At 51.7% G+C, this 20,288-nt stretch overlaps 2 protein-coding genes across 2 annotated transcripts; one reads left to right on the top strand and one right to left on the bottom strand.

Moving 5' to 3' along the window:
* Positions 1–3,399: 3,399 nt before the first annotated feature.
* On the top strand, positions 3,400–11,886 carry ERICH6 (glutamate rich 6). Its single transcript, XM_074878217.1, is given in 11 exon segments — positions 3,400–3,719; positions 3,865–3,980; positions 5,699–5,745; positions 5,851–5,967; positions 7,169–7,282; positions 7,285–7,496; positions 8,472–8,539; positions 9,323–9,480; positions 9,595–9,680; positions 10,399–10,551; positions 10,789–11,886. Coding segments are annotated over 11 exon segments (1,878 nt in total). The 3' UTR covers positions 11,276–11,886.
* On the bottom strand, positions 11,611–19,978 carry SELENOT (selenoprotein T). The gene is made up of 6 exons (XM_074878322.1): positions 19,766–19,978; positions 18,371–18,481; positions 17,140–17,266; positions 15,585–15,672; positions 13,985–14,136; positions 11,611–12,343 (listed from the first exon to the last, which is right to left on the bottom strand). Exons 1-5 carry the CDS (start codon positions 19,921–19,923, stop codon positions 14,012–14,014), a joined length of 609 nt encoding a protein of 202 aa, XP_074734423.1. The 5' UTR covers positions 19,924–19,978; the 3' UTR covers positions 11,611–12,343; positions 13,985–14,011.
* Between the last annotated feature and the right edge of the window lie 310 nt (positions 19,979–20,288).

The raw sequence follows: 20,288 nt of genomic DNA, 5'->3' as shown, positions 1-20,288 counted from the left end.
ATGTCATCGTGTATGCTAAGGTTCCTAACTAGCCAACATTTTTAACTTTGGAGAGAAGAGGAACAAGAGTGTCCTGTAAGTCATACAAGTGGGAAAAGGTTTTTTTAAATTCTTGGGTGCCTTAGGAAGATTCCCCACACAGAGTCACCTTTTTTAATTTAATTATGTTTTATTTAAAGAGTGCTTCCATTAGACATGTGGCTTAGGAGACCTGAAGGACTGCATTCCTGTTTGGAACACAGCCCTTTCAGCAGGAACACAGACTAGCTCTCTCACTGGTGAGCTTTAATAACAGTTTTTAATAGGCAGGAAGAAATCCAAGCAACCTCTCTCAAGAGAAGTTGTGACTCAAAGGGGAACAATAGGTACTTCAGTGCTGATAATCCATTTCCTGCTACCTTGTTAAAAAGGAGTGGGCATTGGATCATTTGCTGTGTTTTTAAAAGAAAACAGGGGAGGAGGGGCTGGGGAAAGGCACGGCAGGTTTCAGGGAGCCCAGCACAGGGCGGGCAGAGGTGGGAGCAGGAGGCACAGCTCTCCCGCATCTCCAACAGCCAGAGCCAGTACTACAGAAACACACTCGAGCTGTCCACACGCAGCTGCCCTTGGAGACATACTTGACTATTGTAAGAGACTAATAATATAGCAAGAGCTTTATGGCCAGTGTTGCGTCATTTGCTATTTAAGTTTTGTTGCCATATTTACTTTTATTTTGTAATAAATATTTTGCAAAAACTACACTGCATAGCCTGCTGTGCTGACGCGCGGCCACTTCCCAGTTACTTTTTGCGCGCTGCCTGGCTGGATATCCTGGGCTTTCCCCGGGCAGGGGGCAGGGGCTCCTGAGGGGAGCTGCCCCCACCACCACCCAGCCCTGCTGCTCGTGGGTGCTGGGGGTGGGCGCTTCCCAGCACGGGCAGGGGAACCGGGTGGAGATTTGCATCCCAGGGCCCCCCGTGACAGCCCGACTCGTCTGTCACCGAAGCTGAATCTGCCTGCAGGTCCCCCTCTGTGACCAGAGCCTTCTGCCTGAATCCCTCAAGAAAACACCAGCTCACAGATGGCTTTGCTGAATATTAAGCTGTTTGCCTTTTGGAAGAGGCAGTGAGTTGTGAGGTGATACAATCTGCTGAGTTACTCAGCGGTAGGAAGCCTCACAGTAGTGGAAAACTACATGTAAAGTGACAGGTGAAGCTTGGTGTGAATAAATGTAATACATAGGGAGGAAAACCCATCCTAACTGCACCCCTCCAGGGAAGAGCTCCTTGGAGTTACGCCAGAGTCCTATGCAAACCTCGCCCCGTGCCTGGTAGCACTCCCCAGAAAAGCACACGAGAACGACAAGGACAGCAGCAGTGAAGGGGAGCTTGTTCCGGCCGTGAGAATTTGGAAGTGGCCACGGAAAAAAACCTCCCAAGGAATTACTCAAGTCTTTTCGTATCCAGTTCCTATGAAGATCCCACATCTGATCTCCGTTCCACTGTGCTGGCAGAACGCCAGTGGCATTAGCCGAGTGAACTAATTTGCTCCTGCTTAAGCAGGATCAAAGTCGAGCTGGGGCTCTGGCAGGCGTTAACACCAGTGCTTTCAGCAGAACTTGTTAATCAAGAATTCCTAAGGATTTGATTAATTTTCCCATATTTCAGCAACATTAATAACAGAAGATAATTTTTCTTACTGACAGTTGGGGCATAAGAGCTTTTTGTGTAAAGCAAAACTCTGAAGCGTGTCTTTGATTATAGCAGGATTAATGAAATTAATTACTCCAATGTTGCCTATAACCCACATTAGATAAGTTAACACACATGATTTCATTAGGTCTTTCCACACCATTCAGCTCTGAAGGAATGGCAAACTTTGGCTATATCTCACAACAAAAAAACCCGCAACACCCAGTATCTTTTCTGGCTGAAACTGAATTCAGGATAAGGAATACCTCAGCTGGTACTGCCAAAAAGTGACGTGTTTCCTCTTCAGCTCAGGGAATGAACAGGTCACATTCGTTCCAGCACTCGATCGAAGTGTTTCAGGTTTTCTTCCCTACGCAGCTGGGTCAACTTCCCGAGGGTGATGGCCGAGGGCCAGAGGCAGCAGAGGCTTGTGGGGCACCAGCACCTTGCCAAGGGAAATAACAGCACATCAGTAAATACATGAAAGCTCCCCAGAATATTCATAAAAAAGTTACTGAGGCCAGCTAGGTTTTCTTAACAAAACTCCCGACCACCCACAAAGCAACCTGACTTTGAAATGGAAACACACCCAGAGAAAACCCCAGCCAGGCTACGGCAAACAGCATGCACCCAGCAACCCTGCTCGGGGGTACTCAGGGGTACCCCAACACCGCTGGGCCGTGAGCAGCACAAGGCCTCATGAGCGACCCAGAGTTGTGCCTGGGAAGCAGTTTTCCTGGTGAGTCGCTACAGTGTATTGCTGACAGTCCTCCCTAAAACCAATTTCCACTTTAAACACAAAGAAAACCGCAAAAACTCCCAGGGACTGATGAATGTATAAGCCAGAGCTCGGCACAAGGTGACGGAGGGGTTCCCGGGGGGGCCGTGTGCTGCTGGCAATGTCAGGGTCTGCACCGACAGGCCACGGAAACCATCTCCCAGGACCCCTCGGTGCTGCGGGGAGGCAGCCGGGCAGCACGGCCCAACGCCACGCTAACCCACTGCCTGCACCTCAACATATTATTTGCGTTTTTTAAAATGAGTAGGACTTACTTATTTTGCTGTAGAACTCATGTGCTTGGAAGACAACTGCGAATTCTTATACAGAGTCCGGATAATGTAGCACATACGCTTTGTCCTAAGGTGACTGTCTGCAAAGGCCGCACCCGAAGAGAACCCTTTCTCTCGCTCTCCGAGCGGTACGCGCAGGTTCCTGGGGGGCCCGACAGCACCCAGCGCTGCGGGAGGCGGCGGCAGCAGGTGTAGAACACGCGTGTGGCACAAACGTACGGGATCTGTAGGGGCGGGTGCTCCGGGCGCGCCCAAGGGCTCCTGTCCGACCGGGCGAGCCACCCCGGGCTTTGCAACCGGCGTTTCGCCTTCCACCCACCTCCCGTTACCGCGCAAGAGGCGGCGGCTCGGCTCCGGCGGCTCGCCAGGCCCACAGCCGGCACACAGCCGCGGCAGCCGCACCGGCTCCGCACCCGCGCACCCCTGCCCCGACTTTACGGGGGCGGCCCAGCGGAGGGAGCCGCGGCCCAACGCCCCGGCGGGCCCCAGCCCCAGAGCGGACCCGGCCGCGCCACCCCCACCACCGGCGGAGCGGCCGCCGTCCCGGCAGCCCCCGCGCCCGCCCCCGCCGTCCCGGCAGCCCCCGCGCCCTTCGCGTCTCCTTGGAGACGGCGCGCGCCAGGGCCGCCCCGCGGGGCCGGGACCGGGCCGGGCCATCATGGACGGGGCGCGCCGGTGCGGGCCGGGAGCGGGGCCGAGAGTCCTTCGGCCTCGCAGGGGCGCGGGGCGGGAGGGGCCGGGCCGCACAGCACAGCGCGGCTTCTCCTCGCGCATCCCCTCCCGGTGTCGCGGGCGGGCCCCGCCGCCCTCGGCTTTCCGAAGAGAGAGCGGCAGGGTCGGTAGTGCCGGCTGCGGGCAGGCCCGAGGGAGAGGAGGTGCCTCAGCCGGCGGCAGCTGCCTGCGGCTGCGGCGCGCTCCGGGCACTGCACATACCGGAAGGCGGGCAGCTGCCCGAAAGGCGCCTTCTGCCCCCGTTAGGTACCGCCAAGCCCCGCTGGCTGTGTCTGCCGGGGTTTTGATTAACCATGCTCGGAGAAGTCTCCTCCGTTAGTAGAACCGTGAGGGGCAGCCGCTTCGAAGTCATCGTGTGTGACTAATCGGTGGGTTTGTGTCTTGAATCAAGGGAAGCAGAAACGTCAGGCAGCATCGAAGCCATCGCGGCGCGGGAGCTGCCGGGGCTCTGGGTGTCGATGCAGACAGGCGCTAGCGGGCTCCACCGACACGCCTACGGAGAACCAAGTAAGAAACAGCTTTGTTCGAGAGAGACGTTGCTCACTTGTTTTGTCTTTCACTCCCGCTGCCTTCTACCCCAGTGTCTTTCATTGAAGACATGTAACTCTGCAATTTCCCAAAGATCCTTTTGCAAAGTGGCTGCAGACCCGGGGAGCAGCCCCCAGGAATCCCCCTCTGTGGTGCCCTCGTTAACCCTCTGCAGAGCTGCCTCTAAACGAACCTCTGGGTCCCCGTGAAGCGTGCAGCAATGCCGCAGCAGCCAGCAGGTGTAGGAGCGCTCAGCAGCTGGCAGAAACAGTGTATTGTGTTCCCGGGAGAGGTAGTGGCAGAGCCTCTACGGATCACTGAAAATACCTCAATCTTCTTTCTTCTCCTGCTTGGCTGAGTCGTGCCAGCACGTGACCGAGTAACCGGCTCCTTCGCTGAGGCACTGTACCTCAGCACACGGCCCATCAGCAGCACTTGCTGTCTGATCCTGTCCCTTTCGGGCAGCACATCAAACAGCCTTTGTGCTTCCTTTTCAATGCCAGGCAGCTCTCCTCCATGGGAGAGCGTCTCCCACATCTCACCCGCCTCTGAGAGCGGGAGGAGTGATCTGGGCCACAAGAGGCAGCGTGCCAGCGGGAAGTACCGGGGAGAGCTGCATGCAGCTCCGTCCCGACGGAAAGGGGACACGCGCAGCCCACGACAGAGGAACATCGATCGCTTCTCGCCACTGCTCACGTGGAGTTTATGATCAGTTACTCTGTGACACAGCCTCGGGCAGAGGGTGGTTACGACCCCATCTTTGAACTGCGATTTAAAAAAACAAAGTTCAAGCACACCAGCAGCCGCATCATTCAGCCTTCTGGAAGTATCAGTGAATCCCACAGCACCGCTTTCTGCTTTTCCTCCTGGAGCATTCACTTCCAGGCACGTTCCCGAGCTGCAGCTCCCGCTGTGGCCCTGGGAGCTGAGTGCTGACCTGGGGCTGTCATGATTTTTACCCCTTCCTTTTTAAATACACATTCTGATTTTTTCATACTCCCCAAAGAGAAGGATTTAGGAGGGATTTGGTATTTCAGCCTGCCCAGAGTTTCATCTGGTTGAGCATTTTCTGGAAAGCAGGACAATCTTAGAAGGGCAAGACAAATCGTGTGGTGACAAGGGGAACTGAAATTCAAGATTGAAAGAGCTAGGAATGTGTTTAGTTTGCCCGAAGGGGAGCTACGGCAGCTGGCACAGCTGGCACGCTGGGCTGTGATGTCCCCACAGAAGGGATGTACGAGGGACAGCGTGCAGGTGTGCACCTGGGGCACTGCCCACGGGAGGGAACCGGGCACCGCTGATGGTCACAGACACCCGCTCAGCGGAGAGGTTTCCTGTCGCCCCAAAGACCAAAAAACCCTTCACTGCGCTCATGCAGCACAGAGTGCACTCAGAAATGAGAAAAAACCTAAACTGTCTCTACAGTTCTTAGGACAAGAGAGGCTGGAAAGGTTTCAGAGGATAATGCAGGATTAGATTAGTGCTCGAGTCACTGACCCGAAGCACTCAGCCCTCTCCATGCCTTCGGCGGGAGGGTTTTGTACAGCTCGGGTGGGGTGTCAAGGTCCGGGGCAGCCGATGGGGCTGCCAAGGCAAGGCTGGTGTGCTGAACGAGGAACAGAACAAACATCTCTAGAAGAGAAGCTTTCCGAGAACACAGCCCTGCTGCTCAGTAATTCTCATTATCACCATTGCAGCCCTGTCGGAAGAGTTCAGCAGCTTAGATGTGCTGTGTGACATGGAGGTAAGGACTCACCCGGGTCGCATTTATACATTTTATGCTTAATGGTTTTACCCCTGAACAAAGAGATGATGACTCCACATTGCTTTTGGTGTTTTTCACTTTGAGTTTGAAGAAGATTTTGTGAAGCTGTTCAAGAAGTCCCTGTACACGGTGCCGTCTGTTGGCCTGCCCACCCTCCTGGCCCACAGACCCAAATCCTCTCGAGAAAACCTACAGATTGAGGTGAGCCAGTGGCGGGTGCTCCCTACTCTGTTGCTTTTTCTGTTTATTTTAAATTCCTACGATTCCCATGCAGGAAAAATATAATACCCTTTGCTAAGCCAGCACAGGAGTTCCTTTATGAAGGGGATTTTCTTTTGTGAGGCTGTTGAAACGCTGCTTGTTGCGCATACCTCCACAGCAAGAGGCTGCGCAGCTCCTCCCCCACCACCACATCCTGTGTTGAGAATTTCCTAGCAGAAGATTTTGCTCTTTGGCTAAAACAGAGATACAAAATTTATATAAATACTAGGTGTACGGTCAAAGAATGCATGCAGGGCACAGCCTTCCCCATAATCCTTAGCAGAGTAAAGTCATCAAAGAGAGTTAAGCCTAGGCGTGAGGTGGGGAGCAAGGGAATTTCCAGGAACTCTGTGCTCCAGAGAAGCCAGGTATTTCAAACTGGTGCATTCAGGAAAGGATTTGAATGGAAGTGTTGAACAGGTAGTGGAGTAAATGAGGTGCAAGTGCAGCGCAGCAGCCGAGCAGCCCAGAGCAGGTGCCCTTCACCCCCCGCTGCTGCGCCAGCCGCTGTCACCCCAAGCAGCACCGCGCTGGGGACTGGAGGCCTCAGACACGAAGCTCAGCAGCGTGCTCCTGGCAGCTGCACCTTCTATAACTCCATTTCAAAATGTGTTTTCAAAATACAGATTATTTCTTTCAGAATATCTAGTACCCGTCCTCAGAATGTATCCTGCAGCAGCCCTGATTTGCATCTGGCCAAATATACTCAGTCTTTTGACAGCAAATCTGCTGGTGGTTCCTTGTGAAATTCCCCACAGATTTTCCCACGATCCACAGTGCATCAATCTGGGAGCTGCTTCTCTCCGAAGCCATGAACAATGTATTTGAGAGGGTTAATGCGTCAGAGTACTCTGCTATAGCGTTCCGCACGCTCTGAACCTTCCCTTGGAAGGAATGGGTCTCATAAATACTACAGTCATCCCATTTCTTGGCGGGATTTTATTTAATTACTATGCATTGGCTTTTCTTTTTGGTAGTTTCCTGAACCTGATGTTTTGAATTGAATCGTTCCAAGATATCACAAGAGGCAGATCTGTTTTAACTGCTCTTACACCTTGCACTTTGAGCAGATCCCTCTTCCCCCAAGATAAAATGAGGATTTGCATGCTGATACCATTTTTCCTCCCCACCTCCGCCGCAGGCAGAGGAGGGCTGTGCCCCGAGGTGCGAGTACTGTGGCAGCCTGCTGAGGCCGTTCCCTCCCCTCGAAGACCCTCGCCCACCGCCACAGGATTACGCCTCGGTGAGCTGGTGGGAGAGGTCAGCAGGGGTGTGCTGTGGAAGGGCCCGCTCCTGTGGCACCGCTCCTCTGCCTTTCAGAAATTCTGCTGCGAGCACAACCGAGACCTCTACAAGTTCATCGTAAGTGAGAGGAAGGGCCGCGAAGGCGCCGGGAGCGTTCCGGTTGCTGTCAGCCCCCAGGAACCCCATGGCACGGACAGGCTGTCAAAGGGGACAGTGTACCAGAGGTACCATGGGAGAACTGGGATCAGGTCTCTAGGGGGCAACTCCGGAGGGAAAAGAGGTGTTACAAAAATGAAACTGCAGTGAGAGGGAATGAAAGAAGAAAAAAATTTCCTTTAGGCAACCCAAGTACATATTCTGTCTGGACCCTCTTGGCTTTTCTCTTCCCAGGCTGCGTTAGAAGGCGGTGAGGTATGTGCCAAGTAAAGCATTAATTCTGCTGCTGACAGCCATTGTATCTAGAGACAGGTAGAGCCTGAACCGTAAAACTGCAGCTGTGGGAGGGACAGTATTTGGGTCTAGCTTTTACCTTGGGTGCTGAAACAAAGCTTGCATTTGTATTTCTCTTTTTTGCTGCATAAACATGCATTTGGATTCCAATTTCCAGAGTCAGGAGAACTCCACAAGTGTGACTTCTGCCGGGCTGTTTAGGAGGCCCAAAGCTTATACAAATGCCTAAGCCTATGGCACAGGCTCAAAGAAAAGTAAATCAGCACACCTGGAAGTAAACTGTGTGTTTCCTTGATGATCCTCTGCGGTCTGGTGGTGCAAGTGCCTCCTGTTATGTACAGAGCATAAACCAGAGCCATTGTCAGGCGCTGTCTAATTTACAGGAAGTTAGAGAAGGAGAATAGTGAAAACGCTGGAGATGAGCTGGTTTCTTCTGGGCAGCTCTCCTTCTCTTTTACAGAAGATCTTGATGTGAAATCCATTACAAGGTTGAGCTCTGCTGTCAGCAGAGCTGGTGCCATGTCAATCACGGAGTCAGTTCACGGAAGCCTCTGTACGGGAGAAATCCCTTTTTGCTGAGATATTAGTATTTTGGTGGTACTCCGTTGCCTCTAACTGTTATTTGCAATTATGCGAGTGGAGAGAAAAACAGGTTCGGAAACTCGTGTTCCTCTGGCAAGGCCATCCCGTGCTTCAGCTTTCAAAACCAGATACAGGAACTGTGCATCAGGAACGTTTTCGTTTTGCAGACAGCGGGAGAGGCGAGTGGCCAGGCAGTTGGCTTTCCTGGCTGCAGAGCCGACGGCAGCAGCTGAATGTGAGTTCCCATTTCTTTATCTATTTCTTTGTCTATTTATTACAATGAATTCAGCGGAGCTGCTTGTCTCTAATGCTCTAATTGAACAGGAGGATTCATGCAGAGACATGTTAGTTCACTGTCAAGTGTGCAATCCCATTGAATGAGATACTGCCACGTTAAATAATCCCTCACATGACAAAACAAAAGCAGTTACCTGCCCACTGCAAAGAGTTTCTCCTTGCTGTGACTTTCAGTATTTATGCACAGAACTGACCTTAGAGGACAGGGGGTTGGCACGGCCAAGCCCTTGGAAGGCAGGAACTGCCAGAACGAGGGGAAGCAAAGCTTTGCCTGCTCAGGTGAATGCTCTGCTAATCCTCGCCCAGGCTGTGGGTCGGGCTGTGAAATCAGAGGCATTTTGACTAAGAACAGATGAACTAGATTTACAATACGGGTGTATTTCCACAGAGGGTGGCAGGGCACTGAGGCTTCTGCAGCACCAGGGATTTCAGATTGTCAGGCCTCCAGAGCACGGAGCAGTGAATGCTACCCAAAAAAAGTCATTCCTGGCTCACACAGATGTGTATATACACACAACTGAAAAAACTGCATCTTTTTTTCATAATCCTGCTCTCTGAAATATCTGAACACTTTGGACTGTCCTTGTTAGATAGAAAATACCCCAGGACAGACTCCCAGGACGGAGCATGCCAGGCAGACATTCCCCCTGCCCCAGGTTACAGCCTCCCCGCGGCGCTGCCAGCCTGGCTCGACGTACACAACCCCCCCTTTGCTCTCCAGACTCGCACCAAGCCGGCACCATTTCCTACCTGCTTTCTCAGGAGCCCCCGTCGCCAGCAGGCCGGACGCTGGTGCCTGCCGAGAGCGTGGCAGAGCCCGAGGAGGAGCCCGAGGAGGAGCCCGTCACCTGCTGTGACTTCAGCCCGGCGGGCGGGAAGGTGAGCAGCTGCTGCCCCACGCCGTGGGCTGCACCGTGCCCCGGAGTCCTGCCTCGCAGGGCAGCGGGTGCAGGGCCACGGTCATCCGTGGTACCGTTTCTTTTCCGATCTTAGGTAGTGAAGAATGGATTGCTGGAAAAATATTACAAACACGGAGGGAAATTCCTCACCATGCTTCCGGATGGAACAGCGCAGTTGTTGTATCCTTTACGGGGTTCATTTGCCTGCATTAGTCCAGTTGGTCCAGACATTTTTTAAGTCACTCACACTATTTTTCCCTACTGTGGCTGACTTCCTTCTGAGCCGGGGGGGTATGAAAATGTACCCGAGCTCTGCTCTGTGCTCCGGGCTGCCCCTGCCCCGGGGATGCCACGTGCGAGTGCTCCCAGCAGCCTCTGGCTGGAGGGAAGCCCCAGGGAGACACAAAATACCTGCTCCTTGGGCACGTTCAAGTCAGGTTTCTGGAGCAAGGGCCTTTTTCCCCTGCCCCAAACTGTTTGTTTTTTCCTCTGGGAGAATAATATCTGCCCCTGTTTTCTCTGCTGTCACACAAGCTGAGTACTTTGATCACCTCGCTTTGCTAGGCTCGTACTTTCAATCATAAGCATTGTCCAAGAACATGTCTTTAAAATAAACTCCCTAAGCAGTTCTGCCTGCGTTATTGGTTAGAAAACAAGAAAAATGTATTCTGTGTCTAACCACTCTTTTGTCAGCGTATACAGAACACTCCAGGGTAGGAGAGGAGTGCTGGCAGCATCCCAGGGAAGGCTGGCGGCACGCCGCCATTCTGCCGTGCACGCAGCGACCCCGGTGATGTGTCAGTTCTTATCCTCCAGAGCAGCGCTCTGAAATATTCCGTATGTAATAACACAGCAACCACACACAGCACAGGGTTACGAACCCCTTACCTGAGGACAGCTATCCATCTGGAAACCTGGCCATCACTGTCGTGCGAGAGAAAGCCCGGGTTACCTGCGTAGTGCAGGAAGATGAGCTGAGGAACGCGGCGGTACGGGCAGTGTTTACGTCCACTGGCAGAAGTACATGCTACTACCCCGACGGAGCTGTGTGGTACGTTCACGCTGGTCAGAGCAGTTCTGCTTTCCACTGCGCATTTTCAATTTCAAAAGCTCATAAAGGGTATTTTTAATAGCATTCAAAAATTAAATGACAGCAGCTCGTGGGCCCTGCTTGGGGTGTCCCCAGGGGAGCAAGGCCAGCCCAGCCATGTCCTGAGAGGCGGGGTGAGACCCCGACCCGGCTGCGCCTCACTGCAGGGTTCAGCGCTTCGGTTTTCCTCTCTTTTAGGATAAACCTGAATGTCGAGGGAGGGCAGTATCTGGACCGAGCAGGCAGCAGGGTGAGACACTGGACATGGCCAAACCGTGTTGTGGCGTCGGGACCCCCCGTCCCGCTGCGCCCCGTCTTCATCGCCCTGAACCGGCACGTGGGGGTGAGGATCCTGGGCCAGGACAAGGTCACTGTTTCCTTCCTCGCCATGGGGCAACAAGCAAAACTCAACGTGGGAACCAAAGTGCAGGTACTTCCCAAGTGCACGGGTGGCTCCGCGCGGAGCCGCTCCCCGCAGCGGGCGCGGGGCAGCCAGGGAAGTTCCCGGCTGTGGAGAAGCACCGCTCATCCTGCTGTGGGTGCTCCTTGCGTCGCCCCACGCTCCTGCCCCGTCCAACCGCAGCCCCCGAGCCCCGTCAGCAGGCAGTTCCTACAGGCCGCCGTGGCTCTGCACAGCCCCTCCTTGTCCCAGCAGAGGAGCTCTCTCCCCGCGCAGTGTCGATAGAAGGATGGGGGAAGCAGCGGGCGGGGCTCCCAGGGACGGGGCTCCCCGCGCAGGGAGCACAGCGCAGCCCACACCCACACCCGCACCCACCCGAGGAACCCCCGGCTCCAACCCAGCGAGCCGCCCCCCCTACAACGGCACCTCAGCTCCCGTCCAGCCGAGCTCTGGCGGGTGCCCGCAGGAGAAGACGAAGCTCCACGTACTCCTCCACAACACGGAGGTCATTAGCGCTGAGACAAGACAAACTCAGGATTAATGACTTTGGAAAGGAGGCTTTTTATGCATTTTTTCAATTGCCATTCTAAGAATATCCACCAGTGACTCAAACAAGGTACTTCACACAGTAAATGAGAACTCTTTATTCAAAATTAACTTTCTCGTTTCTATTTGGGACAGTAGAAAGGCCCAGCTTTTCACCTCCTCAGAATGGTCAAGGAAAACCCCCCTGAGCTGGCCAACACAATTCAAAGAGCAGTCTGTCTCAATTTTTATTGAAGTCACAAAATGATGTAACTACTCTGCATATAATTTTGTTTATATAATTTAGTATATAACGCACTGTTCAACTCTGCCATATATTTTGAAAAATATACAAACCTGCTTTGACCACATTAGAGATATTTGATAGACAGCTGTCAATTACTCAACCGTTAAGGACAATATCAGACACTCCTATAGCTTCATTTTAAACTACAAAAAGAACATAAATTCATATAAAATACAACAGATTAAACAAAACTTTTTTTCCGAGGAAAAATTAGGTATCAACTCAATCTGCCGTTGTGTGAAACATGAATATAAAATAAGTTACAATTAGTAATGCCTGCATTGTTGAGCTATGAACTGGTCGAATGAAATCTTAAAAAAACTATACAGTATTATTGCACTCCGTGACTGTGCAGTATCTGGAAACACGCCAGCACTGAAAGAGCTCTTTCATTAAGTTTTTTGTCAGGAGGCAGAACGCGGCGGCGAGAGAAGCATCCAGTCTGCACTAACAGCGTGCTGTCTTCAGTACAGGCCTTCATGGGTCTGCGCCACGCTGCCCGTGGAACCGCCACTTAATGCCTGAGGACAGAGACACCGGCGTTACGGTGGCACCCGCCCCTCCAAGCAGCACGTCGCCCCCCCTGCACCACGCCAACCATGACCCAGGGAGGGCAGCAGCCGCCACCGCCGCCAGCTGTGAACCCCCACGACCGGCACTGCCCTGGGGATCCCGACTCCTGCCAGAGAGCGCCAGTGCCCCGGGCAGCTGCCTACGAGGACACCCCCGGCACGGCCCTCGGAGTGACATCCCCTCAGCGGGAATGGAGACAAGGAGACACGGAAGTTTTCTGAACTTCCACCCCATTAGATAGAATTCTACACCAGAACAGTCTCAGCGTGCTTTGTAAGCTACAGTGACATCAGCCTGCTCCCAGCAAAGGACACTGCCCGAGACCCTCCAAACCCTGCACAGGGGATGCTGGGCTTCACAACACCCACCTGAGAAGTGCAGGAAACACCAGACCTTTTAATACTAAGTATTATTTTAAAAATAAAAAACAGCTTATTTCATGATTAAGGTGACTTCTGCTAAGTTACTAGGACAAACCAGACTTAACTGAACAAAGAGGAGGTGCCTGCAGGAATGGAAAGTCTATTCCCTGCAGGACTTCGGGGCAGCAGTCTCTCCCAATTCTCTCCCTGCTGCAGGAAGCCGCAGGAACGCGAGTGGAGGGAGTGATCGATGGGGCAAAAAAGCAGAGTTTGGAGTCCAAGCTCTGAAGCAGCGAGAAGGAGCCAAGCAAGCCCGGGCTGGAGCGCGGTTTCCTAGGAGGAGCAAGACTGCCCACAGGGCTCAGGGCTCTCTGAACGTGCCCCCCCGCGTGCTGCGTCCTGGCCTACATACAGAGGAACTTGTGGAAGCCGAAGGGCATCAAAGAGAGCCCCGAAGGAACCACACAGGCGGCTGGGACCAGCTCGTCAGCTCAAGGCGATCAGAGGAGCCGCACGACCACGGCAGCAGCGCAGGGTCTGTCACGAGAGCGGGGGTAACGCCAAGAACCAGTCTCAAACCAGAGCGTTCTTGTGTCAAAAACTGCACCGCAGCAACCCAGAACTTCACTGAACTGGTCTCCTAAGTGCCAACTATTTTTGCACCAAGATAAGTCTTTTTGTAGCACATCAGCGTTGCTATGAAGAATCATAAGCTAAAGGTTTTGAAAGCCACAGGGGACACAGAACTGGTCTGTCATCCAGTATCTAAGGATGGATGTGAACCCTCTGCTCCCAACAGCCAAGGAGTATTTGCAAAGGGTTAAAGCAGCACAGATGGGGCAGGAAAACGTTCTACTTTCTGGGGTCATGCAACTCAAGTAGGTTACACGCTGTAGAGAAATCCTTTGCAGCCCCGCTGTTTTAAGGCTGGGAATGCAGTGTGTTTTCTGATCTCTGCCCAACACTGCTCACTAACCCAAGGCCTTCTGCACGCAGAAACACATCTTTCCTGCCTGAAGGAAGGCCAGCTCCCCCTTCTGACACAGGCAGAAGAACCCCCAAACTAGAACCTCCCACCAAAACAGTAAAATCATACGTGTCAATTTACTTGAAGCCACTAGAGCTGGCTCTCCAGTAAAACACTTTTAAAAGCACAAATATACGACCACACCATGCGATCCTTCACAGCCGAGCCAGCAGAGAGCTGGCGGCTGGAAGCAGACTTACAAGAAGTTTCAGTGCTGATAGATGGGGCTATGATCGATGATGAGGCATTGACTCCATGTGCACATTGAGCTTCATTTCATTATCAAGGATTTGTACAAGCTGCTGCATGGAAGGAAGGTGGCCAGACTCAAGCTTAGACCACACTGGAACATCTACCACAAAACACACAGAGGGGAGAAAAGCACCGTTACATCGACAAAGTCAGAAAACACATTTAAACATAAAATATAAAAGATCTAGGAAGCTACACGAGTCGGTACGATTTTATAATGAGGAAAATATCTGGATCAACAATGCCTCACCCCCCTGGCTGTACTAAACCCTGTCCAACTAGGAGAACAGAGTCTAATGCTTCCATTTAGAAGTACATCGCACGGATTTAGAGGTTCAAAATACCCACTGACAGTAGGTCTAAAAGTAGATTACTGAGCAGCAGAGTAGCATAGCAAGTTTTTAAACCATCACTAAATCTTTGAAACTTGTGGGTCTCATTAGTCTTCATCTCACTCTAACACCTAAGCCTGGCGCTCACAAGTTCTGCTTACCAAGATCTGGCTTAGAAGGTTCCACTCAAAGTAGCTGCAACCCCCCCAGAAACATAAAAGGCAGCACAGTCCGTAAATACTTCAGGGTAAACACAACATTCATTTCTGATGTTGGCAAATAATCCCTCAAATATCCCCCACTGCTGTAGCACCTCACAAACCCACCCTGGAAAATACAATTGCTGACATCTACGTAAAACAGAAGCCAGACTGGAACCATGTTGTCCCAAAACACAAACCAGAAACTTTTATAAGTCCAGATGTGACTGTTCACCCCTAAGAAGGTTCTGCTGCTGATTATGAGCCAGGATTTAGGGCGAGAGGTGCACTGAGTTCAACTAGTCTGATGCAATACAGTCAGCCTTTGAAAGGTTCTGCAGTGTGCAGTGACTCAGATACTGAAATGCGCCCTGCGCCATCATAAACTGAGATTATAAAGCACAGATCTGGATTACAGACTTGTGCCTAGAGCATGAAAGATTACATAATCCATCAAGCTTACATAATCTTTAAAACTGTAAAACTGTTTGAAGTCAGAAGGTCCACAGACTCTTAACCTGAAGAAAAATCAGTATTACTGTCCACTGGTACCAAAAATCTAGGAATAGCAGCAGATCCGACAGGCTTCCAAGGGTAAACCACATGACAAACAGGACAGGGAAAAGCACCTAATTAACTGGAGAGTTCATCATCGCTTCCCTAGTTGATCATTTCTTACTCAGTGTGCACCACGTGCAAAGAAAGAACATAGCACAATTACTGCAAATGACCAAGCATTCCTCTAAATAAGTCTTCCCATAGCTATTTTAAAATATACATGACTGACATCTGTATAAGCTGCTTTATAAGACTTCTATGATTTTCAACATTTATTGTGATACAGAACGTCTGAAGTTTCAAAATGGCCGGCAATTACCACAAACCATCCCACTTTTGAAGGCACCACATTTCACAACGTCATCCCTCGTTCTCCCACCACAGCAGCTCTCAAAAATCTCTGTGCACACACCCAACATCTCTCTGCAATTCCCCTGAACGGAAAGTTCTTGGCTCACCATTCAAAGTTATTTCAAAGGCGCCTGTTGACATACACTGGTTCTCAATCATGTTGCTCAGGAAGAAGACCATCATGCAAGCATAAACCTAGAAGAGAACAGAGAGAGTCCCCAGTACTTCAGCCACGGGAGCCACAGCTTGCTTTAGTCACTCTTAGTAAGTGCTGGAAGCTCACGAGTGTCTCTGAACTCCCCTCTGCAATTTATCAAGTGATCCTCCAATCACACAGCCATCTTTCCTCCCCTTCCTAAAACGATTATGCACGCTGCCTTCCCCAGATGGATCAAAACAGCCCTGAAACCACCCAGCTGGCAATCCTGACTCACACCGTTACACCTCCTTGCTCCGTCCCCCCACAGAGCGATGGGTGGTAACAGCCCAACTGCCGGCAGTGGCTGTGATGGCACTTGCAGGGTGACGAGGGAACGCAACTGTGCCACCCCGCTGCCTGTCCCTGCCAGAGCAGCACTCCTGGCCAAGAGGCACAGGGCCAAGAGCCACAAGCCCCAGCACAAACAGCGGAGCGAGTCACACTGCGCTTCTTCACCAGAAGTGTCACCCGCCAGCGCTGCCGCAAGCTCATCATCTGGGATCTCCTGGGGGTGCTGGTGCCTCAGGACGAGCCGATGCAATCGTCACCTCCCTCCGCTGCCAGCACCCTCCTCACTCCCTTCTGGTGCCCAAGGGCACCGTCACCCATTCCCACAGCACCAGAGGGGTGGGGCGGGACGGGGCCCACTGCTCCCTCCGCCCCGAGCACGACGCACCGCACCAGCCCCGCTCGGCACTGCACTCGCCCATGTCGTGACACGGGATAGATCACAGCTTCTGCACCTGCAAACCTACCAGTGAGACACCCACCGCCCTGGGTGGCTCAGTTTGAGGAGCTGTGCACCAGCAAAATATATAAAGGTTAATAAACTTACACACTGCTTTTTTTTAGTAGGATGAACCTGGAATAAGGTTACTAGAAATCAGCGTACCACAACGTTAACCCGTGAGCATCACCAGTACTGGTGCACAGGGACATCATCCCACAAGGCACAGTCTGTCATGCCTGGGTTTGCTCTGCAAAAACACCCACAAAATTTCAGCTTGATTTTTCTAATCACTATCTAATTGCATGCCTTATCTATGAAGAGTCTGTCGAAAGCAACAACTGCAGAATAGTTATGAGACAAGAGAAAAGGGAAGCTGTAATTTTAACACCACCAATACCAGCTTGGAACTCTACTTGAGTCCTAAAAAATGGAAAAAATCTATGATCATCTTTGTCAGTGACATTAACCTCAGCTGTCCCTCCACAGCACCATCAGCTCAGAGATGCTGAGAATCAGATCTGGGTCTGTCAAAAACATGAAGCACCTCTATTAAAAATAATTACACTACTGTAAAATTGTCAAGTATATTTAGTTACAGAAGCCTAAAGGTTCTGTTAAGGCTGCAGTGTACAAAAGTTAAATCGGTCAGGATTGTGAAGTACTCCCAAAGCACTCTCATGAAGTCATTCTAAAACTGCTTTTTCAAAATAAAAGAAGAAAGTATGCTGTTTACCTTGTTTTCTTGGCCCCACTGCCAGATGCTCGGAGCTTGCATGCCAAAGAAAGCAAACGGATCCTTGCCAACGATTATTAAGCCTATTAATACTAGTTTGAAGACAGACAGGAAAGATGCTATGTGCCTATCAAAAGACAACACATAAAAGTGACTTAGAAGGTTCAGTTGCTACCTCACCACTATACAGCTATAATTCACCTAATCACAAGGATTTTGACAGTGTACAATCAAGGGTTTCAGAGGAAATACAAAACTTTTCAAGTAAGTTTCTCTCGATGGACAAAAGCAACATACATTAACAAAAGCACGCATCCTCAAAGGGAGACCATTCTTGTGCACCATGCACAGACATTTGTTTTTTTTCTCCTAAGCAGACCTCCAATAGAAATTTGCTTTCAACCTGTAAGTGTCTAAACTGGATAATACATTCACCTTCTTAAAGAAGCTGTTCCATGTTAGACACGTTTAACTGACAGGCACTACCTCCCCATAAAGCATTTTCCCAGCTGATGCAGAAAACCCTGCAGTTTTTTGTAAGAATTAAACCTACAGCCAGAGAGCAAATTAACAGGGAGGTATTTGATCTCACAGCACTCTTACCACTGCAGTTATTACAGTAATTAGGTCAAGAAGTGGTTCAGAAGCTGCCACAGTAACTATGGCATCACTCTCTAGCATCTACACAATGGTTTAAATAACAGCAGTAACACTATTTTTGTTTTGTCTTTTTCCAACTATCTCTGGGCTTCCCCGTGCCCCCAGCTGTAGTTAAGGACACCCTGGTAGTCTCTCCAATGAGGTCAGCTCTCCCCTGACTTAGATACTAAAACCAAGCTCTTCTCCCAACCTTACCCTGCTACAGGAATTTGTCACTAAGCGCATAAGCCTGAGCAACAAATGTGAAGTTACATCATGAAATGTCCAGATACATCATGAAAGAAAGCAGGAAAAATTCACTGTAAAAAAGAAAATGAATGATATAATTTAGTTTAGATTGGAACATGACAGGCCTCATCACACAGACATCCAGATGGTAACGCTCATGTCGAGAGCCACGGTGGCTACCTGGAAGGGAGAAGGTAACCGAGCTTGTGTGTAATCACAGTGGGAAAAAAACCTTAAGTTTCCATTTTCAGTATTATTTAAGTGTAAATGCACATGGTCACCACTCATATTGGAGCCTACGTACTGGAAAAAAGATAATCAGTAGTGCCAGCCATCTGCTTACCTATATATAGGTTGAGGAAGGTAGTTCTCCCCTTCGATTCGGATGTCTGGGTACCGCTGGCTAATAACCCGCATGTACTCCTCAAACACCCGCCTGTAGCCTCAGGAGACACTGAAAGCAGACAGGGATTGTCACCAAAAGTGGGGTGCTGCATGTTAAAGTCGCTGCTAAACTGGCCACACCCGTACTCGCACTGTTCATAAGCCGTTCCGTTGAAAATAAAACTAAAATTCTTCATGATGAAGAAAAAAACTGATTTGCAGCCAAGTTACACATCAAAAGTCCTGACGGTTGGCTAGGCACTTGGTTTTACACAAATTTGTTTCCATGTACTAGCACAGAAGTGATGTTTTGGTGAAGTCCACTAGGCAGGGAGTTACTTGTTTCCCCAGCAAAAAAGCTGTTAAGTTAGCAAGGCAGCTCTGTGTCCAAAAATACAAGAGATTCACACAATGTCATTTTAATTCATGGCTGGTTAAATGTTAAGTCTTTCTGGGGCTGCCCACAGGCAAGTAACATTGCTCCAGTCATTCCTGGGTAAGGATGACCAGATTAACGACAGAAGAGTTAAACATTACAGAGCTGTACTTTGGCCCGCGTTTCTACCTGCTGCCTCTGTAATAACTGAAATGAAAATTATTCGGCCTCAGCTCACCACAAAAGAAATCGAACAAAGTACTTTCTCCTGAGCGCACCTTTTGGGTGCTCCCCGGACCCGCATGACACAACCTGGACCAGACTCTGCTCCGGGAGCCGCAGCGAATATTCTCGTTGCTGCCCGCCCCGTCGGCGGGTCCCGCTCCCCCCATCCCGCCGCAGCAGGCGCTGAAGGCGTCTGTTATCTTTTTTCTGCAAACAAGCTACACGCGTTAAAAAGGCCTCACCCCTTCCTACTCCTGCTCCGCTTCGCTCTGAGCAGCGGATACCTTCAAGAATATTCTTAGAATGATATAAAGATGCCCGATTTCCTTGACTGCTAGCCAGACAGTCATTTAAAAAAAAAAACAAAAAACAAAAAAGCACAACAACGAAAAGCCTTCGTTACAGTCTTTGCCAAAATATAAATTTCTCCTAAACGCAATCCTAAATCGGTAAAATACCGCATCTTATATTAAAAGGGCCTGAGAAGGGCGTTTTCATGGCGGATTCTTTTCAGAGCCCTTTTCTCAGGCGCTGCCCGGCGGGCCCCGGCGCCCATAGCCCGCCCGCGGCCCGGCGCGGAGGGCAGCCCCGGGCCCCGCGAACCGCCCGCTGCCGCCTCCCCCACCGCCACGACCACCGGCCCCGCGAGGCCTCCCCCAGCCCAGCCGGGCCCGTCCCGCCGGCGCAGCGCTGAGGGGAGGCCGGGGAAGGCGTAGGCCCGGCCGGCGCCGCCATCTTGCTGGGCGCCCTCACCAGATCTGGAACTTGAGCAGCGGCCCGGTGGCGTAGGCCATGCGCAGCTTCTTGCCCGGCAGCCCGCCCTGCTCCGCCGAGCCGCCGCCCGGCCCCGCCGCCAGCGCCAGCAGCAGCAGCAGCAGCGGCAGCACTGGCCGCCGCCCCGCCGCCCGCATCTTGCTGCCGCCCCCCGCCGCACCAAGGTCACGCGAGCGCCGCCCCGCGCCGCGCAGGCGCCGCAGGACACGTGACGCCCGCGGCCACGTGACGCCCGCCAGGCTCCGCGACGCCCGCCAGGCCCCGCCCCCGACGCCTCTGCCCTGGAAAGGGCAGGGGGGGAACAGCGGAGCCGCGTTACACTGACCCCTGGTGGGTCAGGACTGACGCTTTGAAAAGCCCCGTTTTTTCATTACCTACAGACGGAGGCAGCGTGTTGGCTTTAAATAACCGCCGAGGGAGGGGTGCGGGCAGCTGCACGCTCCCCAGGCACGGGCCAGGGGACACGCCAGCCCAAAAGTCCCACTGTTGAAGGTTAAACTTG

This window comes from Strix uralensis, chromosome 9, assembly GCF_047716275.1.
Source record: "Strix uralensis isolate ZFMK-TIS-50842 chromosome 9, bStrUra1, whole genome shotgun sequence".
Taxonomy (NCBI): Eukaryota; Metazoa; Chordata; class Aves; order Strigiformes; family Strigidae; genus Strix; species Strix uralensis.
Note: the sequence above shows the minus strand (reverse complement) of the source record. Positions and strands in the feature narration are given on the sequence as shown.